The sequence below is a fragment of the Danio rerio genome, chromosome 21 (genome assembly GCF_049306965.1).
Source record: "Danio rerio strain Tuebingen ecotype United States chromosome 21, GRCz12tu, whole genome shotgun sequence".
Taxonomy (NCBI): Eukaryota; Metazoa; Chordata; class Actinopteri; order Cypriniformes; family Danionidae; genus Danio; species Danio rerio.
Window position 1 is genome coordinate 3,090,751 of NC_133196.1, and position 18,969 is coordinate 3,109,719.

The following is an 18,969-nucleotide window of genomic DNA, read 5'->3' on the forward strand; positions in this document are numbered from 1 at the left end:
TGAATAGACAGAATAAAAACAAAAAATACTTCAAAAAACTGTTCTTCTTCTGAAAGAACTTCTTTCCAATGGACAGAATTCCAAAAACTATAATATTAACTAAATAAATCTAAATAAAACCCTGCCTGGGGGATCTGGCAGAACAAAACTATTCTATATAATACTAAAAGATACAGCCCTGCTATTGTCATTTGCCTGCCACAAAAAAGACACAAAGTTTGTTTGTTTTTTGTTTGTTTTTATGTTTGAAACTGACTTGCTGGGGCAGAATGTGGCTGTGTTGATGGTTTGGTGCTTGTGGAGGATTTAGCAGAACATAGCTGTGCTGATTGAGGGGATTGATGCTTGTGGGGGGTTCACAGACAGTATCAGGAGAGGATGCTTTTAGTGCATGTGATAATTGTATGTGTGTGAAAGAGAGTGTATGGATGTTTCCCAGTGCTGGGTAGCAGCTGGAAGGGCAGCCACTGCGTAAAACATATGCTGGATAAATTGGTGGTTCATTCCACTGTGGCAACCCCAGATTGATAAAGGGACTTAGCCGAAAAGAAATGAATGATTATGGATAGAAGATGTTGACAGATGTTTAATATCTCTGCCTCTGCTGATTTCACTTTTGCACACATTATACAGTATCACTTTGATTTATCTGCAGCACCACTGACTGTAAAATTCTTCCACAAAGAACATGAAGGTTTTTTTTTTGACTGGTGGAGGACCAACAAATGGCTCAGAAGCAGTCTCACTCTTTTTCATGGTGCCCAAATGTATTTGAGGAGTTTCAAGTTAATAAAAAGTGACGGGAAGCTATGCTAAGGTTAACTTAGCCTATAGCATATATCTTGCTGTCTGCAAAAGACAGTAATTTAGACGTACCATATAACTCCCATAAGTGCATACTATTCGACACAACTGCACAAGCATCATTTTAACCTTTATAAACGAACGTTAAGGTTACTCTATCAACAGTCTATTGTCTAAATTACTGCGCTAACCGAGCTAAAGTTGCGTAAACAGAGCACCCAATTACAGACGTCAATAATGCAGCATAATGGAATATCCCGATCAAACTCCGCTACAAGTTTATAAACTGCATCTGGAACCCAATTAAGGTACAAAAATCTATTTAACAAAAATAGTGATGCAGAGAAGTATTTTTTTCGCTCAGCCGAGCCTTCTCTGTCTGTATCTGTGGAGAAGCTTGTGCCAGACACCTTTTACCTCCGCCCCGCCCTCCGACTACTGACTGAGCGTGTCTCTCCCTCTCTCTCTCACTCACTCACGCGGGCATGCACTGTGGTGTCATGGGGAAATGCTGCTTTTTGATATAATGTTTTTCTTGCTCCTGAATACAAATAATTTTTCAAGTATTTGTTCGAAATAAGTATTCGTAAAAACACGCTATTCGTGCCTTTCCGAATACCGTATTCGGGTTCGGCTCCACCCTTTATATATATATATATATATATATATATATATATATATATATATATATATATATATATATATATACTTTTTATTTTTAAAAAATGTTATCAAGTGCTCATAGACTGTAAAGATTTCTGGGATAAAGCGTCAATAACACTGAATGGGAAAGTCAGAGTTTTCTCTATTTCCATCCAGCTTATAACCTCTACATTATTACCTGACCAGTGCTTACATTTTTTAATCATCTCAAATGCAGTATTATAAAGCTCTATATTTTACAATGCCAAACCCTCTATTATTCTAGTGGTAAACATATTTTTCATATTTATTCTGGGCTTCTTCCTCTCCCACAAAAAGTCCCTAACTAGCTGATTGTATTGCTTAAAAACGGATAAAGGAAACTCCAAAGGGATCATCATAGAAATATAATTAATCCTTGATGATACCAACATTTTAATTTGCATTAACCTTCCCCCACAAAGAAAAATGTAACACTTTTCATTTATCAAAGTTTGTTTCCAACATTTTGAAGCACAGTAACAAGTATTCTTTTAGTGTGGCAGGATGTTAAGAAATATTTATACATCCCAAATAAGTAGTGTTCTAAGTTACCTACTATGCCTAATCCTGATTTTCCCACTACAATACAGAAAATTGGCTTTTTGACTTGGAGATCAAGCGGAGTGCCAAATAAAATCATTTGAGTAGTTAACAGGAATTTAGTCTACCCAGTAAAGACTTTTATAAATTCAACACTTTTTAGAGTTACAGTTAAAAGAAGGTAACAAACAATTTGATTTTAATGAAATAGAAAAACAGCTTTTTTCTTTGTGTACATTTAAAAAAGATCTCTGAATTGTATCTGTTGCTGCCTAATACTGGCCCTTCAACTTTTGGTTCTTTAAGGGCAACATGGGGAAAGGATTTGAGGTCTAGTTTTAGTGATGAGGAGTGGCTATCTGCCTGCTCTATAATATTCATTCATTTTCTTGTTGGCTTAGCCTTTATTTATGGGGTCGCCACAGCGGACCCCCAAAAGGTAGGTGTCTTTAACTTTCTTGTATTCTGAGAATGTTAAGAACAATGCATTAGAGAAAGCACATTTATCAGAGCTAATGGATTTCTTCATTTCTTTACAGCGCTCTGCAGCGGCTCTACTCAGAGCTCCTCCTGGATGACAGAGCTGAGTCCTGACCCTATCTAAAAGGGTGCGCCCTGCCACCCTGCAAAGGAAACTCATTCAGCCGCTTGTATCTGAGAACTTGTCTTTTCACTTGTAACCCAAAGCTCATAACCATAGGTGAAAGTAGGCATGTAGATTGACCAGTAAATCGAGAGTGTAGGAGTCCATCTATTAGCCCAATGATGAAACTACCAGCATGGTCGAAGGTTTAATGGATGTAAGCCTTTTCTAGTGCTTCTGAAAATAATTTTATTTATTAGAATTTATTTATATTAGTTTTTTAGCTCCGAATTCAATCTGACTCCAATTTCATTGATCCTAAAATTTAGATTGTATTTCTAATTGTAAGAACGGATCACATTCATTATTTATGATTTAATTTAGAGTTTTGATATTTTCTGAGGTCCGATATTCTAATTGTACGTTCATTAGGGACCAACATCGCTCAGAGTTCCACGCCCCGGGTTTGCGCATCTTCTCACGGACAATATGTTGACACTCTGAAAATAGTCAGAGGATGCAGGATTAACTATATTTGAATAAGCTGGTCGCATTAACGCTTACCTAGTCTTAAAAAAACAGATCCTTAGCCAAGCCCATACAACTTGCCACTTCCAGTGGTTAAATGACTAAAAGGTCTACATGTTATCGGCACGCTATGGCTAACAATAATCAAATGCACCTTTTAATCAATTCAATTATGCCATAGCACACGAGCACATGTCACTCCGCTGCTAGTCCGTTTGCACTGGCTGCCAGTTGCTGCTCGCATCAAATTCAAAACTCTGATGTTTGCCTACAAAGTGACTTCTGGCCTAGCACCTTCTTATCTGCACTCACTTCTGCAGATCTATGTGCCCTCCAGAAACTTGCGTTCTGTGAATGAACGTCGCCTCGTGGTTCCATCCCAAAGAGGGAAAAAATCACTTTCGCGAACGCTCACGCTCAATCTGCCCAGTTGGTGGAATGAACTCCCTAACTGCATCAGAACAGCAGAGTCACTCGCTATTTTCAAGAAACGACTAAAAACTCAACTATTTAGTCTCCACTTCACTTCCTAAACTGCAATTGCCTCTTTGAATATCACACTAATTGTACAAAAAAAAAAAAAAAAAAAAAAAAACCTACTAACACTTCCCTTCTTAGACTTTACAGACCTGAAACTTGCCTTTAGTACTTATTCATTGTTGCTCTTAGTTGTGTAAATTGCTTCCTTGTCCTCATTTGTAAGTCGCTTTGGATAAAAGCGTCTGCTAAATGACTAAATGTAAATGTACAATAAAGGTAATGAAGACTCCTCTAATCTACTGGATACAATGAATTCGCAAAACTCCAGAATTAATCAAAACTTAACATTTTATTTGTGAGGTAAAGTTGTATTCTGCCAATTACATAATAGATCATCAGGAAGCCAATTCAGAGATGAGACTGTAACAATACAACATCCATTAATCAAAGATAAATCAAAGAGGTAGAGATGCATACCTGAACAGAGAATTACATTGCAGCATAAGTCTCAGAGATGCTGCAATGGGGTGTCTTTTTACAAGATCTCCCCCCGTCCTAAAGCACATCTTACCTTATATACTCAAGTCAAAACAATGTAACGAACAAACGTTACATGCTTTAATTGTTGTTTTAGTTTTTTTTTTGATGCGAGAAGCACTGGTTGCAATATTACTACAGGCCACTAGGTTGCACTAGAGGGGAGTGAGAACTGGATATATTCCAGCTCACCATAAAGCAAGTGAGTCGTGTTTGGTAGAGGGAACCACATGGTGAACTGAGGCTACCGACCCACTCCGGTTCTGATTGTTTTGAGAACATTATTGTTGCTGCTCAAAAGTGAGTATTGAATACGTTTTAAGTTTGAAAGTATTTTCAATGGTTGGTTGTGATTTGCCCTATGTTTATTTCTTATGTAGACAGGACCTGTTGTCCTAGAGATGTTCAGATGAGGTGTTTGTTGGTGCTTTCAATGGACTGCAATGATTTGGTTTCAACGTTCTTTATGCTTCTCATTGGCAAATGAACTATATGTGTACACGTGGAATGACGGTCAGTGACTCTTAAATTCATCATACTACCGTTTTCCCAGTGTGAGGAAGTGGATCTTATTGCATCGCACTCAAATCCATCTACGCAACATTCACCCAACCATCTATATCATTTACACAGACTGTTTACATTCAATGACTGCTTGGTTTTGGATATTGATTACTTTTGTTTGTGTGGACTAAATACTGTATACACATATAGAGAAATTAAACAAGAAGGAAAAAGGGAAAAACAGGCTTGTGAAGTTTATTTTAATTTCAGTATGTGTGAAATAAAAATTCTGTGAACTCCCTCAGTGTAACATCTTGCATGCATAGAGGTGGTGTTACAACAAACAGCCATAAATTCAAGACAATAGAAGTGTCACAGAAACCCTGGGCTGGTGAATTTGAGGACTTCACCATCTCTGAGGAGGGAGAGCATCTTATAGAATTCAAAAACCAAATCAACATATACCAGTAAAATATTACTGTAAAATTAAGACCACTTTACCAATCACACAGAGACATTTAAAATGATACCAAACATGAATATAGTGCTGCAAGATACACCATATTAAAACCCCGGACATTTGATGTAAAATGTGCTCTGATCAGCAAGTCGCTTAAAGGTCAAGAAGGGGGGCTTGGGGTAAGAGTGTAAAGAATGCATTCCTGCATTCTTCCCTGCTGTAATGTAGCTCTGTTTCTCCAGCATGTGTTTGCATTGTCAACAGTGATTTGAATAGAACAGTGGAACAGTTGGTTTCTTCATCACTTCTCAGATTAGAAAGTGCATTGGAGCATTGCATCTTGTCTCAAGAAATTCCATAACAGTTCTTAGGGTCTGATATTTTGGATCCTTACAAGAGCTTTGCCTTTCGGCTCAGCTCCTTCTTCACCTCACTAGACCGGTACATCAACCGCAATACTGCTGCCGCTGCACCAATCTGCCTGTCAATCTCACGCTCCATCCATCCCTCACTCGTGAACAAAACCCCAATATACTTGAACACCTCCACCTGGGGTAAGGACTTACCTCCAATCAGAAAATGGCAAACCACCTTTTTCCGGTGGAGCACCATGGCCTCGAACTTGGAGGTGCTGATTTTTACCCCAGCTGCATATCGGCAGCAAATCGCCAATACTTTACAAAGTTACACCTATAAATGTCACTTTAAGCTGAATATCTAGAAAAATAACTAGTAAAATATGTATACTGGGGGCAGCATCGTGGTTAAGTGGTTAGCACTGTCGCCTCACAGCAAGAAGGTCGCTGGTTCAAGTCCTGGCTTGGCCAATTTTCCCCGTGTTGGCACAGGTTTCAAACACATGCGTTACAGGTGAATTGGATGAACTAAATTGACCGCAGTGACAGGGGCGTTGCTAGGGTCGAAAGGGATAAGGGGCTTAGCCCCAAAGACCCCCCCAACCCCCCCCCCATTTAAAAAAACAATGTTCTAATAAACCCCACTAAAATACCACCACTTTCATAAGGTAATCTATTTTTATAATAGATTTATAAATGGTTTAATAATAAATAGGGCTTTTGAGTTGACTTTTAACAATACATTTTGAAGCTTTGTGACTTGTAACGCCAAAAAAGAAAAAAAAAAAAACATTAATTAATTCTCCCACTTCTCATTTACTAGTCTGTTATAAGCCATATCATACCTCTTGAGCCTCCTATCTCCTCTCCTGATTTGTAGTTTCTGTTTGTTTTTTGAAAATTTAATTTTCTGCATGTCTTCAAATTTAAAAATATAATTTATTTTATAGTGTGAGTTGTTATCCAATGTGATAAAAAGCTACAAACATGTTCAGTTGGACAGAGTGATTAACTGAGGTGTAGTGTTGTCAAGATACTGGATTTTCTAAATTCAATACCTTGCAAAATATTGATATTCAACAGGCTACTATTTTTGACATAATAACAATTTTATCAAAAATAGCACAAAAAATAAAAATAAAGATGTATATGCTAAAAAATGTGTTTACTTTAAATTTCTTTTAAGGGAGATTTTTTTCAGTTTTCCTCAAAATAGAGTGATGTGGGCATTGTAGCACTTTAAATGCATGTAATGCTCGTTTCATTCATTCATTGAGCAGAAATTCCATATATGCTTTACAAAAGTAGTAGAACAGTCCAGGAAATCCTTAATATGAATAATGGCATCTATTGCTGTAGTTAAAAGAATGAATATAAGATCTGAATAAACATAAAAAGGCTTTAACTGATCATTTACACGACTGCGATAATACATGTTTATACAGTTAAAGTCAGAATTATTATTCCTCTTTTAATTTTATTTTCTTTTTTAAATATTTCCCAAATGATGTTTAACAGAGCAAGGAAATTTCCACTGTATGTCTGATAAGATTTTTTCTTTTGAAGAAATTCTTATTCGTTTTATTTCAGCTAGAATAAAAGCAATTTTTCCATTTTTAAAGAACCCCTTGAGGGTCAAAATTATTAGCCCCTTTAAGCTAAATTTTTTTCTGATAGTCTACAGAACAAACCATCGTTATACAATAACTTGCCTAATTACCCTAACCTGCCTTTAAAGCCTTTAAATGTAACTTTAAGCTGTATAGAAGTGTCTTGAAAAATGTCTAGGCAAATATTATAAAAATAATAATAATAATAATAATTCCTTACATTTATATAGCGCTTTTCTGGGCACTCAAAGCGCTTTACACACAATGGGGGGAATCTCCTCATCCACCGCCAGTGTGCAGCATCCACCTGGATGACGTGACGGCAGCCATTTTTGCGCCAGACCGCACACCACACACCAGCTGATTGGTGGAGAGGAGACAGTGATGAAGCCAATTGGAATATGGGGATGGTTAGGAGGCCATGATGGACAGAGGCCGGTGGGCAGATTTGGCCAGGATGCCGGGGTTAAACCCCTACTCTTTTCGAAGGACATCCTGGGATTTTTAACAACCACAGAGAGTCGGGACCTCGGTTTAACGTCTCATCCGAAAGACGGATATTATTTACTGTCATCATGGCAAAGATAAAATAAATCAGTTATATAATCCCCTGCTAACTGACATAGCATGTTAAAGTAGAATGTAGCTATACAATATGCTTGATGCTCGAGCTCACTGTGATTTAACTATTACAGAAACAGATGTGACTGGCTATATTATATATAGATAAATATGCCTAGATATCTATATCATATCTAGAAAGCTAGAACAATTTTTTTGTTTTCTGACTAATTCGCATGTATGCATTGATATGATGCACATTTTATCGATTACAGTTATTTTATTTCACCAAAACTACACATATTTTATACTGTGGAAACAAATGTTAAACTTCATCAGTAGTTAGAACTATTCAGTTTCACGAAAGAGTTGTATTATTACCTCATCAGCTTCAGCTCTTCAAAATAATGAATAAATGAAGTGCAGTGTCGGAATTTTTTTAAACCTCATGTGACAACCGTGCCACTCCCACCTGCCGGTAGATACAGGTACTGCTGAACAGCTGACCCGACACAAACACTGCGTGGAATGTGCGTGATGTACGCGGTAATTTTCTGTACTTGGATAACAAATTAAATGTTATACGCCATTATATATACTCATATATTATATATACTTATATTTTTATTTAAGTGCAACATATTGCAAAAGATCAGGGGCTTTTGACAATACATCAGGGGCTTAAGCCCCCAAAGCCCCCCCCTCGCAACGCCACTGCGCAGTGTATGAGTGTGTGTGTGTGTATGTGTGTGCGTGTGTGTGTGTGTGTGTGTGAATGAGTGTGTATCGGTGTTTCCCAGTACTGGGTTGCTGCTGGAAGGGCATCCGCTTCATAAAACATATCCAGAACAGTTGGCGGTTCATTCCACTGTGGCGACCCCTGATTAATAAGGGAATAAGCCAAAGTAAAATGAATGAATTAATGAATATGTATACTGTTATTATGGCAAAGACAAAATAAATCAGTAAAATTAGTTATTAAAACTTTTATGATTAAAAGTGCACACTATCATCCTGCATCAGCAAACGTGCAACGAACTAACTTACAGTATGCTGTATTGACTGCCTTTTACAGCATCACGCAACAAGTGTGTTGATTATAGCCAGTGCATGCTTAGGTTACACTTAAATCATGCAGCAACATATCCCCCCGTGGGGACCCGGGGTAGAATAGGTCCCTAGCACCCCCTTGCTGTTCGTAAGAGGCGACAAATGGGGCAACTTGTTGGCCGTGAGTTGCGACTCGTGTTGGTGGAGGAAGAGATCCTGGTGATTGAGGATTTTGATTTGCTGCGGCTATCAATTATCCAACACATCACTTTGGCTCATACTTCAACTAGACGAGAGATTGGAAAGGCCCATTCCAATCAATCGGCTTGTCAGGACTTGCCTTTCTCCCGGAAGGCGCTGGCATAGGGTCAATTGAGTATTATAGACCCTGTGTTTATATGCTCAAGTATATCATCACTGTATCCTTGATGTACATCCAGTGGATGTCCGTGGCTCTGTACATCCCCTTGTAGGACTCCGAGGTGGGTGAGGAGCAGAGATGAAGAACAAATATCTAAACATTATGGCAAAAAATCAAAACACTAAAAACGGATATTGGAACAAGACTTGGAGACTGAACTAAGAACTGGTTTTAATTTCCCATCTGAAAATGAAAACTGGCAAAGATTTATTGTACTGGAATCACTGACTGATGACATGCCCCTGACCAAACTGTCCCCTTTTGCGATCCACAAAGGAATCACAGGAATTGCAGGAACAGTAAAAGACATTAAAAAGCTGCGATCTGGACAAATTTTGGTGGAATGTGCTAGGAAAGCCAACTCAGAAAATTTACTACAAGCAACAACTTTGGCTGGAATTACTATGAAAGCATTCCCTCATTCTACCCTGAACAACAGCAAAGGTGTAATCCGCACCAGAGAATTACAAGAAATGGACGAATCTGAAATCGCTTTAGAATTAAAACCAATAGGTGTAATCGATGTAAAAAGAATAATCATCAAAAAGGATGGGCAGATGATTAAAACGGGAACATACATCCTGACCTTCAACAGACCACAACCACCAGAGAAAATCAAACTTGGATATTTAAGTGTTGCTGTAGATATATTCATACCAAATCCACTGAGATGTTTTAAATGCCAGAAATTTGGTCATGGATCTGCAGGATGCAAAAATAAGACAACATGTCAAAATTGTGGTGAGGATGATCATGGAATGAACTGCACAAAACCTCCTAAATGTAAAAACTGCCTTGGAGATCATGCAGCCTCATCAAAGAATTGTCCCATTTGGCATAAAGAGAAAGAAATACAAAAAATAAAACACACAAGGAAGATGAGTTATCCTGAAGCTCGTAAAATAGTTGAAGCTCTTCCTGCCTTCTGTCTGAAAAAGCCCTATTCTGTTGCAGTCACACCAAAAACTCAATCAATAAGTTGTCAGACGGATCTAACTTGGCTATTCAAGGACAAACCTCAAACCATAAGCAACACCAAAAATTCAACTTCCCAAAAAACAAAAAATGAACTCATTCAAACTGGACCAATTCAAGACTCATACCTAGAACAGAAAGAATCAAAAGTGAAAAAGAAAACTCCAAGTACAACAAATCAACAACCAAATCAAGATAAATGTCGAACTCACAAAGATGACAATCCTAAAGATATTGAAATGACGGAGACAACGACCAGTCGTAGTCGTAGTCTCTCACCTAAATGTAAAAATAAAGGACCTGTACCTATATTTCCCACTTGAGAATAAACAATCACATAATACAGTGGAATTGTCGGGGACTAAAAACCAACTTTGCAGAATTACAGCATTTAAATTCTGTTTTTAACCCACTTGCCTATTGTATTCAGGAAACCCACTTATCTCCAAATGATGCCTTAACTTTTAAAGGTTTTAATATGATTAGTATATGTGGACCAAACATACAACGACCCTCTGGAGGATCAGCTATCCTAGTGAGAAACGACATTATCCACAGTCAAGTTGTATTGGACACTCAATTACAAGCAACAGCAGTTCAACTTACTCTACATAAAACAATTACAATATGTTCTATCTATATTCCACCTCATGAAGCTGTAATACCTCAAGAACTGTACAAACTTATTTCACAATTACCAACTTCATTTTTACTGATGGGTGATTTTAACAGCCACAACATCTTATGGGGTGATGATCACTGTGATGCCAAAGGAAGAAGAATGGAAACTTTTATAGAAAATAATGATTTATGTCTTTTAAATGATGGAACCAAAACATATCTTCATCCAGGACATGGTACTTATACAGCAATCGATCTGACAATATGTAATGCTGATCTTTTACTTGACTGTTCATGGAGAGTATGGAATGATCTATGCGGGAGTGACCACTTCCCAATTATCCTCACATTTCCACAACTGGATGTAACAAGTAGACCTTCAAGATGGCAACTCAAGAAAGCAGACTGGACCACCTTTCAAACCATGTGTTGTGAAAAATTTATGTCAGCTACCCAAGATAATCAGAACTCAATAGAAGACTTCACTCAGCAGTTAATCGCTATAGCAGATGAAACCATCCCAAAGACATCAACAAAACCACAACGAAAGACAAATCCCTGGTTTAATGAACAATGTAAAAAAGCTATTGAAACTCGGAAAAAAGCAGAACGTGCTTTTAATAAACATCCAACAACTACAAATTTTATCCATTTTAAAATTTGTAGAGCCCAAGCTCGCAGAACCCTAAATGAAGCAAAGAAACAAAGCTGGAAACAATTTGTATCCAGCTTAACTTACTATACTCCCATGAAGAAGATTTGGAACATGATCCGTAAAATGAAGGGAAAGGAAAATGGAACTCGCATACAACATATTATAAAACAAGGAATACTTCAAACAAAGGAAATGGATATAGCAAATACATTAGCTGAAGCCTTCGAAAAGAATTCATCAATAGAGAACTGCCTCCCAGCATTTCAAATCATACGAGCACAGCAGGAATGCAAAGAACTAAATTTTTATTCTGACAACAAAGAAGTATATAATCAACCTTTTAAAATTAAAGAATTAATAAATTCTTTAAAATGCTCACATGATACAGCCATTGGACCAGATAAAATCCATTACCAGTTTTTAAAACACTTACCATATAGTTCACTATGCCTCCTACTGGACGAGTTCAACAACATCTGGTCTTCGGGAAAAATTCCAGCTTCGTGGAAAGAAGCAACAGTAATAGCTATACCTAAACCAGGAAAAGACCACACTGATCCAAATAACTACAGACCAATTGCTCTGACCAGTTGTTTATGTAAAACTATGGAAAGAATGATTAACAACCGTCTTGTCTGGACACTAGAAAAAAACAAACAACTAACTGACTACCAGTGTGGATTTAGACGTGGAAAGAGTACATTGGATCAGTTAATCCGACTAGAAACTTATATCAGAGATGGATTCATCAGAAAAGAACATGTTGTTGCTGTTTTCTTTGATTTAGAAAAAGCTTATGACACAACATGGAGATATGGAATTTTAAAAGATCTTCACCAAATGGGATTTAGAGGAAAACTTCCTACCTTCATTTCAAACTTTCTCACTAGAAGAAACTTTAGAGTCCAAGTGGGAAATTCCCTTTCAAATACCCACCAACAAGAACTCGGAGTTCCTCAAGGAAGTATACTCTCGGTCACACTCTTCAGTATTAAAATAAATAGCATTGTGGAAATCATTGCTCCAAATATGTTCTGCAGCATCTACGTGGATGATTTATGTATCTGTTACAGAGGGAAGAACATGAATACAATTGAAAGGCAATTGCAGTTAAATATTCACAAAATTAACCAGTGGGCTGTCGAAAATGGTTTTAAGTTCTCTAAAACAAAAACTGTTTGTACACATTTTTGTATACAGCGATCACTTCATCATGATCCAGAACTTTTTATCAATGGAAATATGATCAAAGTTGTTAAAGAAATCAAGTTTTTAGGTCTCCTTTTTGATAACAAAATGACTTTTATCCCTCATTTAAAATTTTTGAAAAACAAGTGCCTCAAAGCTATGAACATAATCAAAGTGTTGGCAAAAACAAATTGGGGTGCTGACTTAACTGTACTTTTACGATTGTACAGAGTACTCATTCGATCTCGTTTGGATTATGGAAGCATAATTTATGACTCTGCCAGGAAATCTTATAAACAAATCCTCAATACAGTCCACCATCAAGGATTACGGCTTGCTTTAGGAGCATTCAGAACATCACCCGTTCAGAGTCTGTACATTGAAGCTAACGAACCCTCACTTCAAAATAGACGGCTGAAACTTTCATTACAATATGCTATCAAACTAAAGGCAAATAAGAATAACCCAGCCTATACTGCAGTTTTCGAACCTCAGTTTGTACAATTATACGAAAGTAAGCCAAAAACCATCAGACCATTTGGTTTACGTATCAATTCACACTTACAAAATCTAAATTTAAACCTGGACATTTTAAAACAAATACACTTCAACTCATTGCCTCTCTGGAATTTAAAGATGCCTATAATCAATATGGAGCTAGGACACCAGAAGAAAGGAGTTACTCATCCCAATATGTACAAACAACAATACATGGATATCAGAACTCAATACTCTCAGCACATACCAATCTTCACAGATGGTTCAAAGATGGAAAGTAATGTAGCAGCAGCAATGGTGACAGGGGAACAAAGTCATGGAATCAGTCTACCTAAAGAATGCTCCATATTCACAGCTGAAGCCCGCGCTTTACTTTTAGCATTGGAGTACATAGAAAATGCACAACAAAAGAAATTCATCATTTTCACAGACTCTAAATCATGCCTCCAAGTTATGGAATCTTCAACAAATGATCATCCTTTGATTGATAATATTTTAACTAAAGTTCACCAACTACAAAATCAGTTTTATCACATCATTTTTTGCTGGGTTCCTGGAAATGTCGGGCTTTTAGGCAATGAGCGAGCTGATGTAGCTGCTAAAGATGCTTTGAAGCAAGTAATGAACAAATGCCAAATTCCTCCGTCAGATATGAAACCTTTTATCAACGCTTACATTTTAAACAAGTGGCAAAAGGAATGGGATGCATTAGAAAACAATAAACTACATGAAATCCAACCTGAAGTTTCACACAGAATTTTAAGACATTTTAAGAATCGATTTGATCAAGTAGTTTTTACCAGATGCCGTATTGGGCATACGAGAATTACACATGGTTTTTTGCTCCAAGGTGAAAACCCCACTCAGTGTTTGTGCTGCAAAACTCCTATTACTGTAAAACATATTTTACTGGACTGTCCTGCTTTTACTGATTCCAGAAGGACTTTTTATGAAATGAACTCTTTTAAGGACATTTTTGACAAAGTGGAACCAGAAAAGATTTTAGAATTTTTATCATGTATTAACACAAAAAATCTTATTTAATTTATGTTTTATTTTGTTTGTTGATTTTTAAATTGTATGTTTATTGTTAAAAGATTCCTGCCATGAAGATAGCCTTGGTTGCTGACATGGCACTAAATAAAAAAAATACATACATACAGCAACATATCTTATAAATATCCAGAAGATGGTACATTTAGACCTGATACATTTTTTTTTGCCCTGAAATGTAGAAATGTCCTACTAAATGTAATAACAACAGACGCTTACCTGTAGAATCAACAACTGATTATTGATATAAAAAACAATAAAGTAGGTTACAAGTTTATAAGTTAAATGTCTTCTCTGCAAAAGTTAAAGAAAAGGTTATTCTTAGGCCAGGATTTTACACCATGATGTTGCCAGGGTTAGTGACCATCAACATCTGTGACCACAGAGGGCGTGGTTATCACTCTGCTATATGTTTTCCACGCAAACTGGGTAAATTCTTGTTAATAAACAAATGACGATAAAGTGTTTGCAAAACTTTTTATTCGAATAGCTGCTTAATCATTTTCTCACATCATAAATGATTTACTTGTTTGCTATGATTATATGTTGTTTACATGACTCTGTGCACGTTATCAAAAGGGATTTTCTCTCGCTATAACCATATAAAAAAATATAGAAATTTTACATTTATATGTATACATATACACACACACACTTTGCAATATTAGTAAATCGGTGTTCATCAGTGAAAATGTTTTACAAACAAAATTTGCTTCATAAAGATTGGTAAATTGTAACGTTATGATCAATTATTATTTTGCTCCAAATGAGTTACTTAATCCAGTATGTATTTTAAAGTACTTTAATATAACGTGCAAAGATGTGTCAACAAAAACTATTTTACAGCAATATTTTTTTTTTAATCTGTGTTTTATACATTGTTTTACAAGACTTTGCTAAACAGGGAATGGATTAAAATATAGTGCAAAGCTATGGTGTTTTGGTCCTTTTTAGAGTTTGACAGGTGAACGTCCATGCAGACACTCTCTGAAAAAGAATTGCATGAAAATGTGTGAGTACTTTCTGACATGTTTTGAATAAGAGTAAAAAAAAAACTCTTTTAAGAGGAAACTGTAAACTCACCTCAGGACAATCACAGTCCATTAACAAATCAGTGGTCTTTATTCACTTTCAGATGCTAAGGAGAAAGGATATTTTTTAGTAAAGGTTAAGTAAATTTGTAGTTAGGTATTTATGATATAAATTTTCCATACTAATATAGTGTAGACCCGGTTAAAAGTGTTCTGGAACAGAATAGAAGTCAAGGGTTTATATTGTTGGGGGTCTGAGTCAATTAAACATAGAAAACAAAAACATAACTTCAAAATTCCCAGAGATGGGGTCCGTTCTTCGTACGTGGATTACTCAGTTAGCTGGATTTGGATATTGACGATTTGACATGATTCAGGATCGTTTCGTTCTTCAAAGCTGATCCGAGAGTTGTTGTCATAGCAACAGTTCTGTTAGCTTAAACCTGATCAGGAGCAGGTTCAATTCATATAAACAGGATTAGATCGGCTCAGTTCAAGCAAATATAATACAGAAAGTATGTTCCCAATTCTGATATTTTCTTACAGTAGTAGTTATATACACTTGGGAAAAGAGTAAATATTTTTTAAACTATATATAAAGTTATAGTTATTAATAAAATAAATATATATTAATAAAACGTATGCAATCTGCACTCTCGAAATGAAAGTACAAAGACTGCCATCTGGTGGTGCAAAGAGAAAACTTATTGATATGAACTTTTTAGATCGCTTAGTACAAATTGTGTATAATAGAAATGCACAACTTTTTGCAAACTGTGACTTTTTTTAAAGCAATAATACATTTCAGCAGTCATAAACATGTTTTGATAGTTAATATGCCGGTGATTTGATGCTTAACAAAAGTAGCAGTTTACCAATATCAAAATGCTTTTGTAAACAACCAGTTATTCTTTACACAGATTAAAAAACGGCTACTATAATAAAAAAAATCTTTTCTAAATGTAGAACTAAATACATTGATTTGCATTGAAATACATGATGAATACTCTTGACACATGAAAGTGTAAAGCCTGCAGCTCACAACAAATGTGGAAGGTTATTGCGTGTCATATTTAACAAGCCATTTACTGCTAATTTTATGTAATTTTGCTCACATGGATAATTGAATATTAATCAGATGATGTCATTACGCTGATGTGCCGTCAGCCAATCGTTGCATTGCTGATCATGATTTCGAAGATCGATAGATCTGTCCTTCACAACACACGCAGCGATCTCAGATCAGTTCATCCAGATATTCTAATCTGATTCGCGAACTTGTTTGAAGAATAAAATTAGCGAGAGATCAGTTATCGAGATGAAAAGATCCAGGATCTGCCAAATCATCTTAGATCATTTAAGCGAGGTACGAAGAACGGACCCCTGATCAAGCATTTTGTGTTCAGTCTGAAAGCAATGTTATTCAGAATATATTTTTGTTTTAGCTAATGGATTATTAACCCATGGGCTATTAGCTCATTAAATTATGTTGAAGATATAAATTCTTCACAACCACTATAATGTAGATTAATTCTACACATATTCATAGAGTGTAATGTAGACCTGCAAGATGGCACAGAGCATTGCTGCCATGTTGACAGCTACCTTTTGGGAGTATGCTGTTGTATTTGCACTGTGTATTTTGCACTGTGACTGTCATTGTAATTGCACTGTATTTTGCACTGTCATTTTATTTGCACTGTCTGTATTTTGTACTGTCTTTACTGGTTGTGATGGTTGGGTTTAGGGTGGGGGGAGGTGTAGACATTAATAACTGTGATGGTTGGGTTTAGGGTGGACCTACATGTAGACTTTAATAACTGTGATGGTTAAGTTTAGGGTGGGGAAAAGTGTAGACGTTAATAACTGTGATGGTTGGGTTTAGGGTGGGTGGAGGTGTAAACGTTAATAACTGTGAAGGTTGGGTTTAGGGTGGGGGTGGTGTAGACGTTAATATCTGTGATGGTTGGGTTTAGGGTGGGGAAAAGTGTAGACGTTAATATCTGTGATGGTTGGGTTTAGGGTGGGTGGAGGTGTAAACGTTAATAACTGTGATGGTTGGGTTTAGGGTGGGGGTGGTGTAGACGTTAATATCTGTGATGGTTGGGTTTAGGGTGGGGAAATTGTAGACGTTAATATCTGTGATGGTTGGGTTTAGGGTGGGGAAATTGTAGACGTTAATATCTGTGATGGTTGGGTTTAGGGTGGGGAAAAGTGTAGACGTTAATAACTGTGATGGTTGGGTTTAGGGTGGGTGGAGGTGTAAACGTTAATAACTGTGATGGTTGGGTTTAGGGTGGGGGTGGTGTAGACGTTAATATCTGTGATGGTTGGGTTTAGGGTGGGGGGAGGTGTAGACGTTAATATCTGAGATGGTTGGGTTTAGGGTGGGGAAATTGTAGACGTTAATATCTGTGATGGTTGGGTTTAGGGTGGGGGATGGTGTAGACGTTAATATCTGTGATGGTTGGGTTTAGGGTGGGGAAATTGTAGACGTTAATAACTGTGATCGTTGGGTTTAGGGTGGGGGTGGTGTAGACGTTAATATCTGTGATGGTTGGGTTTAGGGTGGGGAAATTGTAGACGTTAATATCTGTGATGGTTGGGTTTAGGGTGGGGAAATTGTAGACGTTAATATCTGTGATGGTTGGGTTTAGGGTGGGGGTGGTGTAGACGTTAATATCTGTGATGGTTGGGTTTAGGGTGGGGAAATTGTAGACGTTAATATCTGTGATGGTTGGGTTTAGGGTGGGGGATGGTGTAGACGTTAATATCTGTGATGGTTGGGTTTAGGGTGGGTGGAGGTGTAGACGTTAATATCTGTAATGTTTGGGTTTAGGGTGGGGGATGGTGTAGACGTTAATATCTGTGATGGTTGGGTTTAGGGTGGGGAAATTGTAGACGTTAATATCTGTGATGGTTGGGTTTAGGGTGGGGGATGGTGTAGACGTTTATAACTGTGATGGTTGGGTTTAGGGTGGGGGGAGGTGTAGACGTTAATATCTGTAATGGTTGAGTTTAGGGTGGGGGGAGGTGTAGACGTTAATATCTGTGATGGTTGAGTTTAGGGTGGGGGGAGGTGTAGAAGTTAATATCTGTGATGGTTGGGTTTAGGGTGGGGGGAGGTGTAGACGTTAATATCTGTGATGGTTGGGTTTAGGGTGGAGGATGGTGTAGACGTTAATATCTGTGATGGTTGGGTTTAGGGTGGGGGATGGTGTAGACGTTAATAACTGTGATGGTTGGGTTTAGGGTGGGGGGAGGTGTAGACGTTAATATCTGTGATGGTTGGGTTTAGGGTGGGTGGAGGTGTAGACGTTAATATCTGTGATGGTTGGGTTTAGGGTGGGGGGAGGTGTAGACGTTAATATCTGTGATGGTTGGATTTAGGGTGGGGGATGGTGTAGACGTTAATAACTGTGATGGTTGGGTTTAGGGTGGGGGGAGGTGTAGACGTTAATATCTGTGATGGTTGGGTTTAGGGTGGGGGGAGGTGTAGACGTTAATATCTGTGATGGTTGGGTTTAGGGTGCGGGATGGTGTAGACGTTAATATCTGTGATGGTTGGATTTAGGGTGGGGAAATTGTAGACGTTAATTTCTGTGATGGTTGGGTTTAGGGTGGGGAAATTGTAGACGTTAATATCTGTGATGGTTGGGTTTAGGGTGGGGGATGGTGTAGACGTTAATATCTGTGATGGTTGGGTTTAGGGTGGGGAAATTGTAGACGTTAATATCTGTGATGGTTGGGTTTAGGGTGGGGAAATTATAGACGTTAATATCTGTGATGGTTGGGTTTAGGGTGGGGAAATTGTAGACGTTAATATCTGT

General features: G+C 37.4%; 2 protein-coding genes and 2 long non-coding RNA genes across 9 annotated transcripts in view; 2 read left to right on the forward strand and 2 right to left on the reverse strand.

Moving 5' to 3' along the window:
• LOC141379946 (uncharacterized) overlaps window positions 1–10,230 on the forward strand; it is a 156,308-nt gene extending 146,078 nt beyond the window's left edge. The window contains exon 3 of the long non-coding RNA XR_012397063.1: window positions 8,766–10,230. This is a non-coding gene — a long non-coding RNA (uncharacterized lncRNA). The remainder of the gene's footprint in view (window positions 1–8,765) is intronic.
• Window positions 1–18,969, reverse strand: part of cert1b (ceramide transporter 1b) — a 422,369-nt gene that overhangs the window by 258,936 nt on the left and 144,464 nt on the right. The window lies entirely within an intron of this gene.
• LOC141379947 (uncharacterized) lies at window positions 4,358–4,901 on the forward strand. The gene is made up of 2 exons (XR_012397064.1): window positions 4,358–4,456; window positions 4,537–4,901. It is a non-coding gene; the product is annotated as an uncharacterized lncRNA (long non-coding RNA).
• Window positions 14,573–18,969, reverse strand: part of LOC101883468 (uncharacterized) — a 29,502-nt gene continuing 25,105 nt past the window's right edge. For all 5 annotated transcript variants that reach the window (XM_073935661.1, XM_073935663.1, XM_017353075.4 and 2 more), the window contains 2 exons: window positions 15,192–15,246; window positions 14,573–15,095 (listed from right to left, as the gene is read on the reverse strand). In XM_073935661.1, coding sequence (XP_073791762.1) covers window positions 15,230–15,246 — 17 coding nt within the window. In that variant the 3' untranslated portion in view covers window positions 14,573–15,095; window positions 15,192–15,229. The remainder of the gene's footprint in view (window positions 15,096–15,191; window positions 15,247–18,969) is intronic.